This window comes from Herpailurus yagouaroundi, unplaced genomic scaffold, assembly GCF_014898765.1.
Source record: "Herpailurus yagouaroundi ecotype Mexico unplaced genomic scaffold, PumYag 140, whole genome shotgun sequence".
In the NCBI taxonomy this organism is placed as follows: Eukaryota; Metazoa; Chordata; class Mammalia; order Carnivora; family Felidae; genus Herpailurus; species Herpailurus yagouaroundi.
This window is the reverse complement of record NW_024412395.1, coordinates 52,825,920-52,844,638: the sequence shown is the minus strand read 5'-3', so window position 1 is coordinate 52,844,638 and position 18,719 is coordinate 52,825,920. Positions and strand designations below refer to the sequence as shown.

General features: G+C 34.5%; 1 protein-coding gene across 8 annotated transcripts in view; it reads right to left on the bottom strand.

Annotated features, from left to right (window-relative positions):
• Nucleotides 1–18,719, bottom strand: part of DYNC1I2 (dynein cytoplasmic 1 intermediate chain 2) — a 59,452-nt gene that overhangs the window by 14,397 nt on the left and 26,336 nt on the right. For all 8 annotated transcript variants that reach the window (XM_040475375.1, XM_040475377.1, XM_040475374.1 and 5 more), the window contains 8 exons: nucleotides 8,742–8,837; nucleotides 8,363–8,525; nucleotides 8,139–8,238; nucleotides 7,489–7,614; nucleotides 6,461–6,607; nucleotides 5,982–6,095; nucleotides 5,570–5,703; nucleotides 4,545–4,689 (listed from right to left, as the gene is read on the bottom strand). In XM_040475375.1, coding sequence (XP_040331309.1) covers nucleotides 4,545–4,689; nucleotides 5,570–5,703; nucleotides 5,982–6,095; nucleotides 6,461–6,607; nucleotides 7,489–7,614; nucleotides 8,139–8,238; nucleotides 8,363–8,525; nucleotides 8,742–8,837 — 1,025 coding nt within the window. The remainder of the gene's footprint in view (nucleotides 1–4,544; nucleotides 4,690–5,569; nucleotides 5,704–5,981; nucleotides 6,096–6,460; nucleotides 6,608–7,488; nucleotides 7,615–8,138; nucleotides 8,239–8,362; nucleotides 8,526–8,741; nucleotides 8,838–18,719) is intronic.

Here is an 18,719-nt window from a genome sequence, read left to right as displayed (position 1 = left end):
CAAATTAGAAAACTTCTTTTGTTCCAATTCCTTGCTCACTAAGCAATCTTCTGATTATAATTTGGCTTCCCACGTGGGTTGTCTACAGGGAAACAATGAGCTGGTCAGGCCAGCATGAGCATCTCTGCGCCTTCTGGCAATCGTTTCTCATTGGTAAATTAATAAATTGATCCTCTCCATGTCAGCGTCTTAGAAGCTTGTTAGTTCCAGTCAGCACTCCCTGGCTAATCAACTCTAGCAGACTGACAAGACTAAGTTTCTGAATATGCAAAGGGCAGGCTGGACACTGGCTAGTAGCAAGTTACTACAGTAATGCTAACATGGAGGACTGGTCCTAATGGTCGGACAGCCTTCCCCAAGAAACAATCCAAATTCAAAGCATTTTTTCATTTGAACTTGTTCAACATGTGCACAGTTGCTATTCCAAGCATTAGGAAAATCTCTTTAACCCCATTTTAAGGCTGGTATTCTCTGAGAGTTAAATAATTAAGCTGTTAAAATAGAAAAGAGGATTTAAGACATCAGAGATTGTGAAAATTCAAGGGGTAGATGGACTATCGAAGTCTGAAAACTACCTATTCTAAGAAATTACCCACATTAATAATTTTAACCATGACTGGTAAATACAATTCTGACAGGCATTTGTTCTGAGGTTAGAATATACTGTGCATACATGAAAACATTTTGGCCCCCAAATAAGTAATTCTTATATTTTAAGAGTGATTATGTAACAAGTATGGTTAGATGTGGTAGAATATTAAGCTAATTTACCAGGTCTACCCCTAAATTGAGCTCTTATGGAATCCTCTGGTTACCTTCAAGAAGTTTCATTCCTCACACATTCTTCCCACAATTTTTCAGGGCTGCCAAATACTTCTGTTGTAAACTTTCAAATTTGGCATTTTGAAAAGGTAATAGTGTCTTCCAAATATATTAGAAGCAATGTCTTGGTTGGTATAAACCTCACCAAAACGTGGAAAATCATCTCCCTCTGTTTATCTTCTTTACTAAAAATAACTGAATTAAAAAAAAAGTCACGAAAACAATTTGATGACCCAGAACTATTGCTGCCTTATAAATTCCTGACCAGGCAAAAATCAGAAGCTGACTACAGAAATAGTTTTTTTTTTTTTTTTTGAACTTTAAAAAAAATTTATTATTTATTTTGACAGAGAGAGAGAGAGTGTGCGTGCACAGGGGCAGGGCAGACAGGGAGGGAGAGAGAGAGAGAGAGAGAGAGAGAGAGAATCCCAAGCAGGCTTCGCGCTGAACACATGGAGCCCAACACGGGGCTTGAACCCATGAACCATGAGATCATGACCTGAGAGTTGGACGCTTAACAGACTAAGCCACCCAGGTGCCCCAGAAGTAGCTTACTTTAAGCTAAATTTCAGGCAGTGTCAAATTGAGATTTCTGGGATTTTTTTAACAGACTTACAAGGCAGAGAAGAAAAACATTTAAGGTTTGTTAAATTCATGAATGTGAAAATACTGGTTTAAAAGCTTAAAATGGAACTGGAACAATGTTTTTAAGGAGATTATTTAGAAACCTTGTCTATTATTTATAACTATTGTGTTGGAGAGCACAGAGGCTCTATCAGGTTTTTTGACAGGGCAGACAGTAAATACCAATAATATAATTAATCATGAAGTATAAATCCAAGATCAAAACAAGAATACTGGAAGCCATGATATGATCAAATAAAAAAATATTTATTCAGATTGTTGCTGTTCTATTCTTCATAGACTAGAATTAGTTGTGTGTAGAAAAGTTAGAATAAAAGATAACTTTTCTGTAAAGTTTTAGAGGGCCCATGAGCATGTATAAAAACACCCTGTTCAATGTGGGCTAGTCTTTTGGTCACTAATACTGGAGAGGTATGTACATATGTATGTGGGTGGGGGAGACATATGTATCACAGATGAATGAATAAATGAAGCTCACAGAAGGAAGCAATGCCTAGCTCAATTAGCAAAGAAACCGATATGCCTGCCTGTCATTCTTATTCAGAAGGCAGTTCTATGTTGAAATACAGCAAAATACTAGAACAAAAAATACCAACCACCAATCAACCAGCTGTGTAACACCACAAAAGCAAGCATCAATCAGTCTGCTATCACAGACATACGTTCTGTTCTTGTTTAGGCAATGAAGAGGAATTCTTCATTTTCCAGTCCTGCTGTTAAGTTTAAAAAATTTGTTTTAAGTTTATTTATTTTCTGAGAGACAAAGACAGCATGAGAGAGGGAGAGGAAGAGAGACAGAAAATCCCAAGCAGGCTCTGTGCTGCCAGCCCAGAGCCCGATGTGGGGCTTGAACTCATGAACTGAAATTGAGTCGGACACTTAACTGACTAAGCCACCCAGGCGCCCCCAGTCCTGCTGTTAAGTTTAAAGCTAAAAACCTGGCAACTGAAGCCCTGTGAAATATTTAAATCTACAAATCTATAAAAGATTCTTTTCAATTACTGAAAAAGGAAGCTGGGCAACAACCTAACAAAGATGTGATGTCTCCTGTGTCTATACAAAGGACTACTCAGGTGAAAACACATTAAGAAATCTAGCTTCTTATACAGCTGCCTGCAGCCTATACTGAAATAATTGGCCTCATCTCTCCAATTCTGCATCTTGCTTTGGTTTTACTAGCTAAACTATGTATTTCTTTGCTTGTGGTTGTAAGAACCCTCTTCTTCCTCTACCTTTTTCCACTGAAAAATCTCATTAAATTTTTTTTTTTTAAGAACAACCCAAGAAAGCGAACAAATGATTGACTAAAAGCATTCAGGCTCTGTCTGATCCTCATGAAGGGGAGAGAAACTAAACAGTGCTAGGTGCCTATTACATGCTAGACACTGTGTTATGTACCTTTCTATAAGTTTCCTTCATTAGCCTTAAGTGCTATTTTTATACTCGTTAATGCCAAACAAGAAAATGCTCAAATTTAAAAGGCAAGCTTTTAGAGGCAAAATTTTCTAACTCACTTCATATTTTACACTGAAAGAAAGCATCATGAAAGAACAAGAGTGAACAGTGAATCCTTCCCAGCTTTCTGAGGCCAGCATTTGACATATAAACATGAGTTCACTGTTAACAATAAAGAACATTTCTTAAGACCACTAGGTTTCCTCAAAGAAACTGAAGAACAAAGTAAGATCTCTAAACTCTGTCTCATAATAAACTATTCAAAGTGTCAACATTTAGAATAAGGCAAATAGAAACATGAGAAAAATACAGCTTAAAATTTAACTTGATTTAAGTAGAATCTGATATTCTGATTGTGCAGCTTTGCCAACTACAATGTAATATTGCAGAAAAGAAAGATAGCAAAGTCAAGACTTCTTAGTTTTAACATGGGGCAAATGAGGGACGCCTGGGTGGCTCAGTAGGTTGAATGTCCAACTTCAGCTCAGATCATGATCTCACGGTTTGTGGGTTCAAGCCCCATGTCGGGCTCTGTGCTGACAGCTCAGAGCCTGGAGCCTGCTTTGGATTCTGTGTCTCCCTCTCTCTGCCCCTCCCCCAATCACGCTCTCTTTCTCAAAAATAAACATTAAATAATAAAAAAAATTTTTTTTTTAAATATGGGGTTAAAGGAAACTAGAAGGCTTATCACAAAAAGTAACATTCCTTACTTGGATTTGCCTTGAGACTTTCACTGAAGCAGGGCGATGTCACATTTATCTGGAATTGCTAGAGGATTAGGAAGCACTTAATAACACAGTGGGTTTTTTAAAAAAATCTGAAGCTTATTAAAACCAAAACAATTTAAAGTGTTTATTGTGGAAAACAAAAATATATATTCATCCATGCCTTCCTCACACAATACTTCTTTAATGATTCAAGTTTGTTATGTATAGTCTTATTTTTTCTTAATTTTTTTTAATGTTTATTTATTTTTTAAACAGAGAGAGACAGAGCATTAACGGGGGAGGGTCAGAGAGAGAGAGGGAGACACAGAATCTGAAGCAGGCTCCAGGCTCTGAGCTGTCAGCACAGAGCCCGACGCAGGGCTCGAACTCACAGGACGTGAGATCATGACCTGAGCCGAAGTCGGACGCTTAACTGACTGAGCCACCCAGGCGCCCCTGTATAGTCTTATTTTATAGGATTTACTGTATGTCAGTTAGTTGTGTTTTCTCCGTTTTTCTAACAGCTCTGTGAGCTACTGCAGCCTCCAGAAAGCTCTCCCAAGAGTAAATAGATGGCTTTTGTGCCAGGCTATACACAGCTATGTAAGGTGCTATGAGAGATACTCAAGTGCTTCTTCCCCAACTCAGTTCAGGATAAACAGTTCTGTGCCTAAAAAGCCTTAAGTGGGAAAATTGGTCTTTGATTGTGTGTGGGTTAATGTATTTGCCAGTACACTTATGAAAACTAGAACATCTAGTAGCTCACTCATGTTCAGTATAACTTATCCGGTTTCATCTATCAATGAATCATTCTAAGCTACTAGAAAGCTTTTCATCTTTCCCATGTAGAATTAGAGCACCACCTTGTGTCAGAAACCTGAGCAAATGAGCCTTGATACCTTAGTTTTTAGATACCTTAGTTGTCCAAAGTTTTACTGTCCAGTCAAATGATGAAGTGACAAAAAGATGTGAGAAGTCCACTGCTCCAACAGCTGCATGACAATGGATACCAGTGATTGGTCCTTGATGTCCCTCAAACATCTCACTGATTCCAGCTTTGCTATTTCATAAGAGTGAAAATGTTAGGGAAATCTCTTGTAAGTAGACCACTTATAAATACATCTTATTAAGGATTATACGTCAGACTCTAACATAATTTCAACAAACCTAATTCTGTTCATAACACATCAGAGTAACTTATGTTGAGTGTAAAAACTATTCAGGTTTGAAAACACTACTAAAGCAGTTGGTACATGTTGAACTATAAATATATGCTGTTGACAGCAGAACTCATGACTTCAATATCTAAGGTGGTGGAATAGAGACAAAGGGATGCTATAGGTAAGACAGAAAATCCGGGGTACTTTTGTATCAAAAGCTTTGAAGTGAAGGTCATCTGTATTTGAGATGAAACCTAGACACCATTTTTTTTAAGGAAGCAACTGATAAGGTACAGCTAGACACTTTCAAAACAAACTGCACAGCAGAAGACATACCAGTCAATTTAAAATATGTACATGACATTACAATACAATTATAATACAATTATCAGGAAGATGAACCAAAGCTCAAAGTACAAATAAATCAAATGGGAAAATGGCTGAAAATTTTATTTACAACTGTAAGGGTCAGTACGTGGCACGGGCATATTGTATTTCCAATTGCTGAAAGCTACTTCCTACCGCTAACTTCTGTGAGCACATGCACACATACAAAAACACATTACAATCCTTAAGATCCAGAACACATCATAATCCCAAATAACCTTTTATTTTAAAAAGTATATAAGTTTTAATATTATATATCTGAACTCAAATATAATTTGTCAAAAATAATGAGTGGCTCTCTGACAAATTTCTACTTAAACAGGGGGCAGCTTGTTTTAATGATATTATTAAAGGGAGACATTTAAATAACTACAAATTCCAGTTTAGATTTACCTGCCATGGCGGCATGCTGTGTACACGGAACCTTCTTCACTCCCAACAACAAAGTTGTTGACATCTCCAACAGGGAAGGACATAGATGTCACAGCTACTGCCTTTGACTGTTTATGAACCAATTCCATGCTATCCTACATAGAAGAAAATTGAGGAAATGATAAACCTGCAATTTCTAATTTTCTAGTTTAATCGGTTTAAAAGCAATTCTTTTACTATAATACTTACAGAAATGTACTTTAAACGACGCGGGTTTGAAAATAAAGTATACATACAACTATACTTAATACATGTTTAGTTTATAAACTTATAATACTATTATAAAACATTTATGAAAAACATAAGCTGGGATCAGTACAGACTTAAAAAATAACACTTGTCTCAAAATTTCAGTTTTCCAAGTTTAACCTACCTGTGGATGGGAAAGCATGTCCAGACTCCATGAACAAATTTTTCCATCAGTAGATATGCTAATCAGATTGTGAGCATTTTGTGTTCCAACAACATTTACACAATATACAGGATGCTAAAGAAAGATGTTAAAAGAAGTTTTCTGGGATTATTTTACCAAAGAAATGAAACCGTTTTTACACTATAATCACAAGTATTCTGTTTCACATCAAAACAGTCTCCTATCTTGATGATATTTTTAATGTGAAGTTTGATGCTATTCTGTTGATAAACAAAATGTTGTCTCAGAAGATAGAAGAGTTTCTAATAAAACAGATTTCCAAAAATACAAAAAAAAAAAAACCTGCCTTCATTCTTGGAGGCTAGATAAGGAACTCATACATCAAAGGAAACACATTCCAAGACTACTCTAATGGACACTACTAAGTATTTAATGGCGAAACAGCACAGGAGTCTAGTGGAAATAAGCTCTTTACTTACTGTGTGTGCAGCAGCTGACAGCGGAGTTCTCTGCACTGGAGTTCTTTTATTGCTACGGTTATCCCACAGCACAATTTGGCCTGAATATGTACCACCAACAACCAGATTTGGATGAAATTTTGCAAACGTAGCAGACATCACAGCTGACTATAAATAAGTAAGATTTTTATACTTAAGGTTCAAATGGAAGAAGCTTGTTATAAAAATAATTCTATATCCAAAACATCTTCCCTTTTATTATAAGGTATTAGAGATTATAAAAAAATTTATTTAAAATTTTTATTTTATTTTGGAATATAAAAATATACCTTTAGAATAGCTTTTGCTTAAAAGTCAAAACTAATGATTATTTGCATAAATGTGTTCAATTTATAAAAAAAGCAAAAAAATTATTTCATGTGCTTACAGTATTAAATCAAAAGACAACTGGCTCTCCATTAGCCTCTAACAGTAATCTGACAACAGAGTATAAGTTATTTGTGATTCAGGTAAGCATTTTTTTCAGAATTATGATTATTAAAAGATTATAACTTATGCAACCAGAAAAGGCTTACAAATTCTAACCTTCCACTAAACCCACTTTAAAAATCTGCATCTGTTTCCTGCTTCAAACATATGTTTCTAGTTAAAACTATCTAGTTCCAATTCCTCAGGCCATGTATAAGTAATTCAGTGGGCCAACCATCTAATTGTATATTCAGCAAATAAGTTCCTGAGAAACTCCCTGTAGAAAAGACATTTTATAAAAGATTCCTTTTAAACAATCAATCACAATAACAGAAAATCACAACTGCAAAGGACTTTAGGTGTGATTAAACATAAGAGATGTCAGAAAAGCTACAAAAGGCATATCATGTTGAACTGAGAAGTCCTCAGTTTTCTGTTAACATCTGTTTGCAAATATGGGGTGGTTTAGTAAATGCCAATCCAATGAAATCATCATGTTGACAAGAAAAGAAAAAAGGCACTTGTCTAAATTCATTAATGAATTCTTAAACTTAGGGAAGACTGTTAAGAGACCATCTTACCTGGCAGTGAAACACATATTCGGGGGTAGTTTTTTTGTATTTCATATTCCATACAAGGGCCACACCATCCGGCTCGTGAGGAGCATCTTCATTGTTATTATAGGAAGCCACGAGTAGCTCTGGATACTGCTCACAAGAATCAAGTGGGAAAAAAAAATGCTATGCGTAAGAACTGCCTCACATTCTTAGTTACTCAACTGTTTTTATCAATTGTTTTGCAAATACAAATACCTAACATTTCCCCAAGAGAGATATCTCTAGAGTTAATGCTCAATGGGATGTTAACACAACTTTAAGTTACTACAATTAGTTATTTAAAATGTTTTAACATTAAAACATTTAATAAAATGTTAAATGTTAATGTTAAAACATTTTATTAAAACATGCTGCAATTTTATCCAAAGGATTCAGTGAGCAACTGAAATCAGTAAACCTGGGTTGTGGCACAAATTCAATCTTGAGTTTTAAATAATGTTTCCAATCCTTTCTTCCAAAGCATATAAAATAAAATAAATATGATAACATTAGAACCATCATCCATTATTACCTTAAATGATATATATTGATTTAATTACATTTCCATAATTAAAAGTGTCTATTAATTTTAATTCAGAAATGAGTTAGCAGTAACCAATTCTGTTACAATTTACCTGAGATGACCAATCCAAACAACTAACAACACGATGTTTTGACCAACGTTCATCAAAAAATTGTCGATTTAATGACAGTTTAGCACCTGCTTGAATCTCTCTACAGAAAAAGAATGAAACCCAAAAAAAGATGGTGTTATAACTTCTCACTCTTGATCTTAAAGTAATTTAAGTCATCTTAAAGTAATGTTGCTGAAGCCGTAATTTTAGCAATTAAATATTACCCTTCTTTGTCTTCTAAATCTCTTCCACTGTAGTCAAAGAAGATGTTAATCTGCTCAGAAAGAGCTCTTTCTACAATTCGTGTAGAATGGTCAAAGAAACTTAAAAACTCCTCTGAGTGTAAGATTTGTTGCTTTTCTTCTTCAGTCAGCTCATGAGGGGGAGCTGGAAAACAAATGTTTTCCTGAAGTCTGATTTATATCCATCAAATCACGTCAACTCACTATCACAGTTTGGATCAGTGAATGCCACACATTTTTTTTTTCCAACTAGGTTCGCCTCATCGATTTAGAGCATTTTATTCTACCTTAACACATAAATAATTTAAAAAATCTCAATTGGAATCAACAAAATTTTTTAAAGTTAAATTCTTTAAGATACCTTTACTATCATTTTCTTCATCTTTCTTTAAAGTTTTCTCTTCTTCAGGTTCAATAGGTGGTTTAGGAGTCACTACGTCATCTTCTTCCTCTTCATCTAAAAACACAGAGCAGTAACACAAAAATTATTTCTATGAAAATAACTGAACTTCTGAGCAATAGTTCAGAAGGTATCTAACTTCAGATAAAAGCTAAAGATAAACCACTGATAAGACAGAATGAGTAAAAATGATACAAACTTCATCAACACAATTTTAAAGAAAGAAATAAGTGGAACTTCTTGGTGTTTATACATACCTATGTGGCACCTCCAACAGTCATTCCAAATTTTGTAGCTACATAAACTGAAATAAGATATATATGCAACTAGGATAAATTCCTCATGGAAATCTCTAAAAGCTTGCAAGCATTTATCATTCCAGACAGAATAACATGTAACTCCTGCATAGTTTTATGTAGCATGCTGACACATTAATGCTGCAAAATGAAGAAAATCAAATGTCTAAAATAGCCTACAGAGCTGGCTGCTTACTTGTGATCTGAAACCATCAGTGTCTAATGGGTCTTCATATGGCATAAAGACGGCTTACATTAACTCTCAGGTTGCTATTTGAGAGGCAGATTTTAAAGATAATAGCTATGAGACCACATTTTCTATTCTGTCATTTTAAATGCAAGTCTCATTATGTACCGTTGCATGATGTGGCAATAAGCACTTAAAATAATGTTTTATTAACTTGAACAAAAATATATATTGAGATAATATGCAATGTTTATAAGAAGACTTTATTACTAAATCTCCTCTCCAAACCAAGAGATACCTTAAAATCACTTACTTTAGAATGTTTTAGAACATACAACTCTGCACTACATACTGGGATAGATTTTCTATGGAGAAAACGGTTATTTTCACTGCCTAAACAGATGTGTCATTTGTCTATAAGGGAATGGCAGCAGGCGTCTACAGCACAGTGCATCTGAAGTAATGAGGGCCTATTCAATAAGGGGACTTGTTAGTTATAGTCATTTCCCCAACCTATGTTCAAAATTATCTAAAGCACACATACATGCTACATACACAAAAGAACTGGTCAAGGATGGGAACCAGCTGCCAAGTCATGGTCCCAGCAGCCAGGCCAGCTGACAAGATAGCAACAACCAGATGGCACTGCCGGGATTGTGTCTTTCTGCTGCAAGGTGGCAAAGGGATGGCACAACATTCTTCCGCTCGGCTGCTTCCAATCCTGTCTCTCCCCAATGGTGAGCCTGTGCAATTACCCACACTCCAGGAGGCCTACAGATAAGCCTTTACCCTGCAAACAAAATGCAGCTTGTAGGCCACACCAGCTGCCAAACCACACACATAGTGTTAGGTTTGGAGAGCTATGAAAATTTTTCTAAGTCTATAGTATAAGCAATAAAAATATAACTGTACCTGTAGGAGAGAAAGCTTTAAATGACACTGTATAATGCACACAATGATACAACCTCCAACTTAATCAAAATGATAATGACGTATGCCAATCCGACATTACTTGAAATTGAGCGATTTTTACGTTCTGACAAGTTTACAGAACTAGGATAAATGGCACGAATGATTTCAATATATGCTCATACTTTTGAACCAAATGGTGAAGGTTAAAATTTTTCCTTTCAAGGGCCTCAATCAGCCACAAAGGAAAACAGTAATCACTGTCTTTTCAGCCAGCCCAACCGCATTTGTCAGCCCTTTCTCCGTCAATGCAGCCAGAGCAATCAACCTGCCAAACATTCAGAATGGAAAAACAATCTGAAAATACAGGGTATAATGCACCTGCCAGTGAAAATGGCCATTTCAAGAAAAGCTAGTGATCTCAGTGACCCTGCTGAGGAGGCGGTGGTGCAAAGGGGAAAGAACACGTAAAAGAATTCTTAGTGATCGCCACTGTCTTGCACATTGACACTTCCTTACAAAGCATGCCAATTACAGCTTTTGTGCTACTTAAAAAAATGAAAGCTTTTTTTGGGCAAAATAATCACACAGAGAAACAGAAAGACAGTACTTCTTTTTAGATGAATTCTCATATACAACAGATTATTAATCTGAAAACAGTATAACTGGTCACAATTCTATACTGTACTACTCAAACATTAGGATGAAATTCTACCATAAAATCACCTGCAGGTGTAATGTAATAAAATAGGTGAATTACTTTTAACTCAGAAGCTGACTTTTAGAATGATATATTTACTATACATATATATATTCTATATATATATTTATATATATATATTTTAGAATGATATATTTACTATACATATATATATATATATATATATATATATATATATATTCTATTTTCTGCTGTTAGCTATCCTAATCAATTTTGTTTACTAGCAGGGTTTACTGTATGTAAATCCTAAAATCAAAGAGAAGGATTTTGAGATACCCTGGACAGGTCATTCTTCAGCACTGTGAATTATAAATTACAGCCTCCTACCCACATTGTATTTTCCTCCCTCAACTTTGTTGCATTATACGGCTTCTAAGTACCATTTCCAATGACAGGTGTCAAACTCCTGTCATAATGCATATGGTCAGTACTTTAGTGCTAAGTGACCTCATAATCTACATATTTAACAGAAAAGATCTTGTTTATAGACACTCTTTTCCTTTTAAAATTTAAAATGTAGATGAAGTATGTTAGACAGTGATCTATATCTGCCTATTATACGGCATTTGCTATGCTATTTGCCCATATAGTTTACTTGTAGCTGAATGAGGACTTACCATTTAGATACATGTTTTCAGGATTTTAAGTGAATGTACACAGCTCCCTTACTACATGGATTAAAAACTCATTTAAAAACTGTGATAGGTCAAAAGACTAAGCTAGATAAAATTTCAAGGAACATAAAACAAATGATCTGTTCTTAAAAACTACAAAAAATATTTCTATTATAAAGTTGGTCTTAGGCAATTATCTATATATACCAAATATTTGACGAAAACGCCCATCAGTAACATCAGATTAGAGAATGTTCCTCTGAACAAATACACTTCTCTTATTAAAAACTAATACAATAGCTACTAAATGACTATTAACATGATCAAAAATATAGTATCATAATTCTGGAAATTTTCTAAACTAGTCCTTATTACATGATAAACTATAATATATTTAAAACAGAAAAAGAATGCAACAGAGCAAGAAGACTGAAAAATGGGACTGCCATGTCACATCAATTTATTGATGAATATTCATTGCAATATGCTAAGTGGTTAACTCCATGCTTTCTCTGACAGGGAATCTAGGGTTATAAACTGAGCAGTAAAGAATGCATAAAGTAGCAGTTACTTTTAAAATGACAAATCTCTTGTCAATGAATGCTAAGACTAGGTTTAATGAACCATTGAATTTTTACTTTGAGTTAACATCAAAATTGTGATGTATTTTGGTGAGATGGAAAGAAAAGCTGTTCTGTAAATTAAGCTGCACCTAGAAATAACACCAAAGAACGAAATTCCAGTTGTCGGAATAATCTGTTACAATGGAGTAGGTTAATCAAAGTTAAATCATCTGTAAAATGGGTGGCTTTTGTTAAGCTGAGGGAAGGAGTCTACAGAGCAAGTTTTCTCATCTATATCTCACATTACATTTAAGAGACATCTGAGTTAAGAATAAGCGACAAAGTATACTTTGAATTATTTTAAAATATTGTAACACATTTAACAGGTAATGTGTAACATTCTAGAGAATCCTCACTAAACACTGATACTTTTTTTTTAATTTTTTTTTTCAACGTTTATTTATTTTTGGGACAGAGAGAGACAGAGCATGAATGGGGGAGGGGCAGAGAGAGAGGGAGACACAGAATCGGAAACAGGCTCCAGGCTCTGAGCCATCAGCCCAGAGCCTGACGCGGGGCTCGAACTCACAGACCGCGAGATGGTGACCTGGCTGAAGTCGGACGCTTAACCGACTGCGCCACCCAGGCGCCCCAACACTGATACTTTTTAATCTATCACTTATCACGATTAATTCTCATTATGAAGTGAAAAACAAATCCCATCATTAGTGCATTAATGTTATTTAGGAAATACATTTGTTGTCTATAAATTTATTTTGTAGTTTCATTATATCGGTGTGCCCTATTTTAAGATAATTTAATGTCCTATGGAGTATTCCTAAGTTACACAGTAGGTTGATTATTCATGGTACAAAGGAAGTTGCCACCAGGTTCTAAAAATTAGAAAATTTGTTACATATAAAAACATAATTTTCAAAAATTCAACTTATGAATAACTTCACAAAATCTTTCATAAACTATTAGAGGGAAATGCTTTCATCATTAGTTTTAAAATATAAATTAGATATAAATAGTTTTCCTTTAAAAATTTCTAGATCAAAATCATTTGACCCACTTCATTTCAACCCATTTGTCCTTAATCTCATTTACTTACACCTTATTCTTTAAAATCAATATTAAGAGAACCTTATGTTGGGACAAAGCTTCATGAATGGATCAACAGAATCCACTCCTTTTATTATTTTTTTAAATAACATAGAGTGATATGCAAGGTTACTTGGATTTCCTTAATAATTTAGAGCTTCAACAAAGGAAGACATATAGCAGACTTTTTAATCAGGAAATATTTTGAATACAGATCTAATGCTAACTTGGGGGGGAAATAAGAAAGAAGTAAAATTTCAATTATACCATTTAACACAATTTGTCTCTCTACATGGTCTTTCTTATACAAAATTCAGATTTTATCTAGGCAGTAGTGGCATCATTTACATAGATCCTGAGATCTATGATGTCATATATATTACATTTTTCTCAAGCCATAATTTCAGATATGCTGATTAAAAGTCTTTAAGATTTAGAACAAACGCTTTAATTTTCAATTATATTTACATTCTCACAGATTCTCTAAGGGTTAAATGAATTTATTAAATACCTTATTTATTCCAGAATTTAAAAAAGAAAAATCAATTTTGGACAAGGGTAGTATCAACAAGAAGGCCCACAAATTTAGTCTACCTGGTAAGCGTGGATTACTGATAGATATTGAGATGATGCAATAAAAAAAAACTTAGAGCTGTTTACATATAATACTTTTCTATACATTATAAATACTAATTGACGTTTCTGAGGAAAAATATCTGGTTACCAAACCAACACCAAAAGTAATTGTAAAACTCCACACAGATAAGAAATTGGAATAGCGTAAGAACTGCACTTCAGGGGAAATCAAAAGCCACGTTCTGGTTGTGGCCCTAGTATTCACCCACACTGTAAGGACAGGCTTGTCAATTAACTTCCTCAGGCCTCAGTTTCCTCTGATATAAACAAACTGATTACATTAGGTGACAGGATTTCTTCCTCTTTGAAAATCTGTCTAAAAATAGCAACAAAAAAATTCATCCTGAAAAGGTAGGTAAGAAAAAATAATTCTATTTTCAAAAGAGTTAGACTTCTAAAAGGTAAGGGAAGAAAGTAACTTTTCCAGGAGTTTATCTGTGGGCACCATAAGAAGCTTTTTACCTGCCGAGAGAGAAATTGACTGAGGTCACATGTTCCTAGTCAATTTCATTCACAGTAGGTGCTTTAAGACAGTAAAGCACCTCAGTTCAGAAACAGTGCTACCAACTTACAGAGTAAACTTGAAACCAAGAAGATGGCTAGAATGGGGAAAAAGAAAAACAAAGCAAAAAAACAAAACAAAACAAAACACCCACTGCTTTTTAAAATAATAGATTCAGCCTTGAAAAAAAAATGTTAAGCCTAACACCAATTTTTATCTTCAATTTAGTAACTCATATTACTTCTGCACTGATTACACTGCCTACCCAAGTTTAATTTACTGTCTGCTACACTCAAATTGTAATTTCAGCAATTCTGTCTCATGGTGAGTTTGGGAATTTGCTACATAATTCTTAAATGGAAACCAACCAGGCTAAGTTTGAGAACCACTGCATTAAAAAAATGGATGAGTACAAGTGCAGTTCAGCACAAAGTGTTTTCATTAAAAAATCTTAATTTCAGCTTTTTTTTTCTTTCTTTCTAAAACTTTCTCAAATTGGGAAAAGAAACTTAATATAAGCGCCCTAGACATTAAAATAATTATAATAATACAGAAATGATTTCATTTTTATCAACAGCTCCAAAGGGTAAGGATGGCCCTATGGTAGCAGGATAAGTTTCTCATTCTCCTTCACTTACATAACTCAACTTGAAACAACAACAACAACAAAAATGACTTAGTGCCTTCATATACAGTGCATACTCCATAAAATTGTAGAATAGTGAATACTTGTTAGGTTGCAATAGGACCTTTATTAATTGTAGTATCTAGGTCTAGTCTGCATAAGAACATTTAAAAGGTAGTACTGCTGATGCAGACATAATCAACAGAAACTAGGCTGAGTTCAAGTATCTTGTCACTTCACCTTCAATAAGATAAGAAAAATTACACATAGCACTATGAAAGATCAAAGCTGTTTATTCATTACTCTTAGACAATTACTATAAAATATTATCCAGATGCAGATATAAATTTAGCACATTATGGTCATTTTTCATTAAAAAGAGAGAAATGTAACAAAAAGGGAGGTGCTATTTAATAAAACTTTTGTTTCAGTGATACATCTGTACCCACATCTGTACTGTATTATACTATAAATTGAATTTTTATCATAGGTTACTATTATGAAAAGTAGCAATTGCTGCTTTAGTGGCAGCATGAGAGAGAAAAGCACATCTTAGAATCAGACTTGGTTTAGAATCTTAGCTACTAGCTACGTGACCCTTGATAGACTATCTCCTTCAGTTTTACCTTCCTCATGTGTAAAAAGAACCAATATTTGGTGAGAGGATTAGCGATAACGTGAAGTGCTTACACTATACCTGACATGTAGCACTCTTTGCTGTTAAAATTTTCAGCTATTAAACATAAAGTTTGAAGAACTGTTTACAAATAAATAGCTAAAATAATATATTTGAAAGATGATAACATGTTCAATTTTGTTCAAAACATTCTGAGGGATACACAGGAACATAAAATAACACCACATTAGTATCTACGTAGTTTGTCACAATGGAATCCACAAAGGCTATAAAGAGAATCTATAATGGTTTCATTTATAGATCAAAGAGCAAATAGAGATTAGAAAATTATATAGTCACATTAAACCAAGAACTGAGACTAATCCTACTTTTTCACCAATTTCATCAATAATTATACTGTAGCATTAACACTTGAAAATAACCCATTTTCCAGTAGTTACTTCCAGAGTAAATGCATGAAAATTAATAACCCAAGTAAGCAAAATTATTCTCCACAGTAGATATAAACGATTAATTCCTTCACCAAATATTATGTTCTTACTACATGCCAGGCACTATTCCAGACCAGGTATTACAGCAGCTAAGAAGAAACAGTCCTTATTATGCTCATGGAAAATCTGACAAAGTTTGATGATGCTAAAAGCCTTGCTCCAAATAATTTAAAACTGAAAAGAATACAGTTTATTTTGTGCTTCTGGATTATCAGCCTATCTAACAAATCATGATCTTTCAAATTTTTAATTACTTGCAAAATAAAAATAGGAAAAAGAATTTTGTAAAAATGCCAGTCTTATACAGCTATACATTCAAATTAGTTCAAAGGCAGTAAGTTACATGTTCACACTTAAAAATTTACACACAGGGGCACCAGGGTGGCTTAGTCAGTTAAGCATCTGACTTTGGCTCAGGTCATGATCTCATGGTTCATGGGTTCAAGCCCCACGAAAAATTTAAAAAATAAATAAAAAATAAAAATTTATACACATCTCAAAAATTAGCAATTAAAATGCAAATTTCAAACAGGATATAAAACCATATGTGTATATATATTTGTGTGTGTATATACATATACACAGAATTTTTGAAAAAATAGATCACAGAAAACTGGAAATATTAACAGCGGCTATTACACAATGGAATCGTGACATTTCCTCTTTATATCCTTTATACACATAACATTTTTTAATATATAATTTGTAAAATTGGTTTCCATACAACACCCAGTGCTCATCCTACACATAATTTAAAAAAAATTTTTTTAACGTTTATTCATTTTTGAGAGACAAGCATGAGCAGAGGAGGGGCAGAAAGAGAGGGAGACACAGAATCCAAAGCAGACTCCAGGCTCTGAAATGTCAGCAAAGAGCGGACACAGGGCTTGAACTCACAAACCATAAGGTCATGACCTAAGCCAAAGTCGGACACTTGACCGACTGAGCCAACCAGGCACCCTATATATTTTTATTTTTTTTTAACTGAAGTGTAATTGTCACAAATATCCTATGAGTTTCAGGTATACATCATAGTGATCTAATATTTTTATACACTACAAAATGACCCCAACAATAAGTCTAGTTACCATCTGTCACTATATGAAGTTATAATGTTGAGTATATTCTCTATGCAGTATATTATATTCTCATGACTCATTTATTTTATTTAAAAAATTTTTTTTCAACGTTTATTTATTTTTGGGACAGAGAGAGACAGAGCATGAACGGGGGAGGGGCAGAGAGAGACGGAGACACAGAATCGGAAACAGGCTCCAGGCTCTGAGCCATCATCAGCCCAGAGCCCGACGCGGGGCTCGAACTCACGGACCGCGAGATCGTGACCTGGCTGAAGTCGGACGCTTAACCGACTGCGCCACCCAGGCGCCCCATGACTCATTTATTTTATAACTGGTAGTTTGTACCTCTTAATCCCCTTCACTTATTTCACCCACCCCCAACATCTGCCCCCTCTGGTAACTAACAGTTTGCTTCCTGTATCTATGAGTCTGTTTGGGTTCTGTTTCAGGTTTTTTATTGTGTTTTAGACTCCACATACAAGCGCAAACATACAGTAACTTTCTCTTATTTCACTTAGCATAATACCTTCTAGGTCCATCCACGTTGTCACAAAAGACAAGAGCTCATTATTTTTATGGCTGAGTAATATTCCATTGTATACATACACACTACATCTTCTTTACCCACTCATCTATAGATGTACACTTAGGTTGCTTCCATATTTTGGACTATTGTAAACAATGCTGCAATGAACATAAGGGTGCATATAATGTTCAAATTGGTGTTTTCATTTTCTTCTGATAAATACCCAGAGTGGAACTGCTGGATCATATGGTGACTCCATTTTTAAGTTTTTGACAAACTTCCACTCTGTTTTCTAGAGTGGCTGCACCAAGTTACATTCCCACCAATAGTGTACAAAGGTTCCCTTTTCTCCACATGCTCACCCAACATCTGTTATTTTTTGTCTTTTTGATTCTACCCAATATGACAGGTGTGAGGTGATATCTCACTGTAGTTTTGATTTGCACTTCCCTGATGACTAGTGACGTTGAACATCTTTTCATGTGTCTATTGGCCATCTGTATGTCTTCTTTGGAAAGAGGTCTATTCAAGTCCTCTGCCCAATTTTTAATTGAGTTTATTTTTATATTGTCTAAGTTCTTTATATATTTTGGATATTAACCCCTATTCAGATGTATGATTTGTTAATTTCTTTTCCCATTCGATAGGTCACCTCTTTGGTTGATGGTTTCACAAAAACTTTTTAGTTTAACGTAATCCCATTTGCTTATTTTACTTTTTGCTGCCCTTGCCTGAGGAAACTGGTCTAAAAAAATATGGCTAAGACTGATGTCAAAGAACTTACTGTCTATGTTTTCTTCCAGTCCAGGAGTTTTATGGTTTCAGGTCTTATACTGAAATCTTTAATCCATTTTGAATTTATTTTTGTGTATGATGAAAGATAGTATCCTAGTTTCATTTTCTGTATTTTCTAAATTCTCTATGATATACTACTGTAATAATGAGAAAAAAAATTATTTTAAAAAAACAAGGAACTCTTCACTTAAACTCAATTTAAGTCTACTATGATGGCACTGACCAAAATTGCTTCAGAATGCTTTACATTTCAA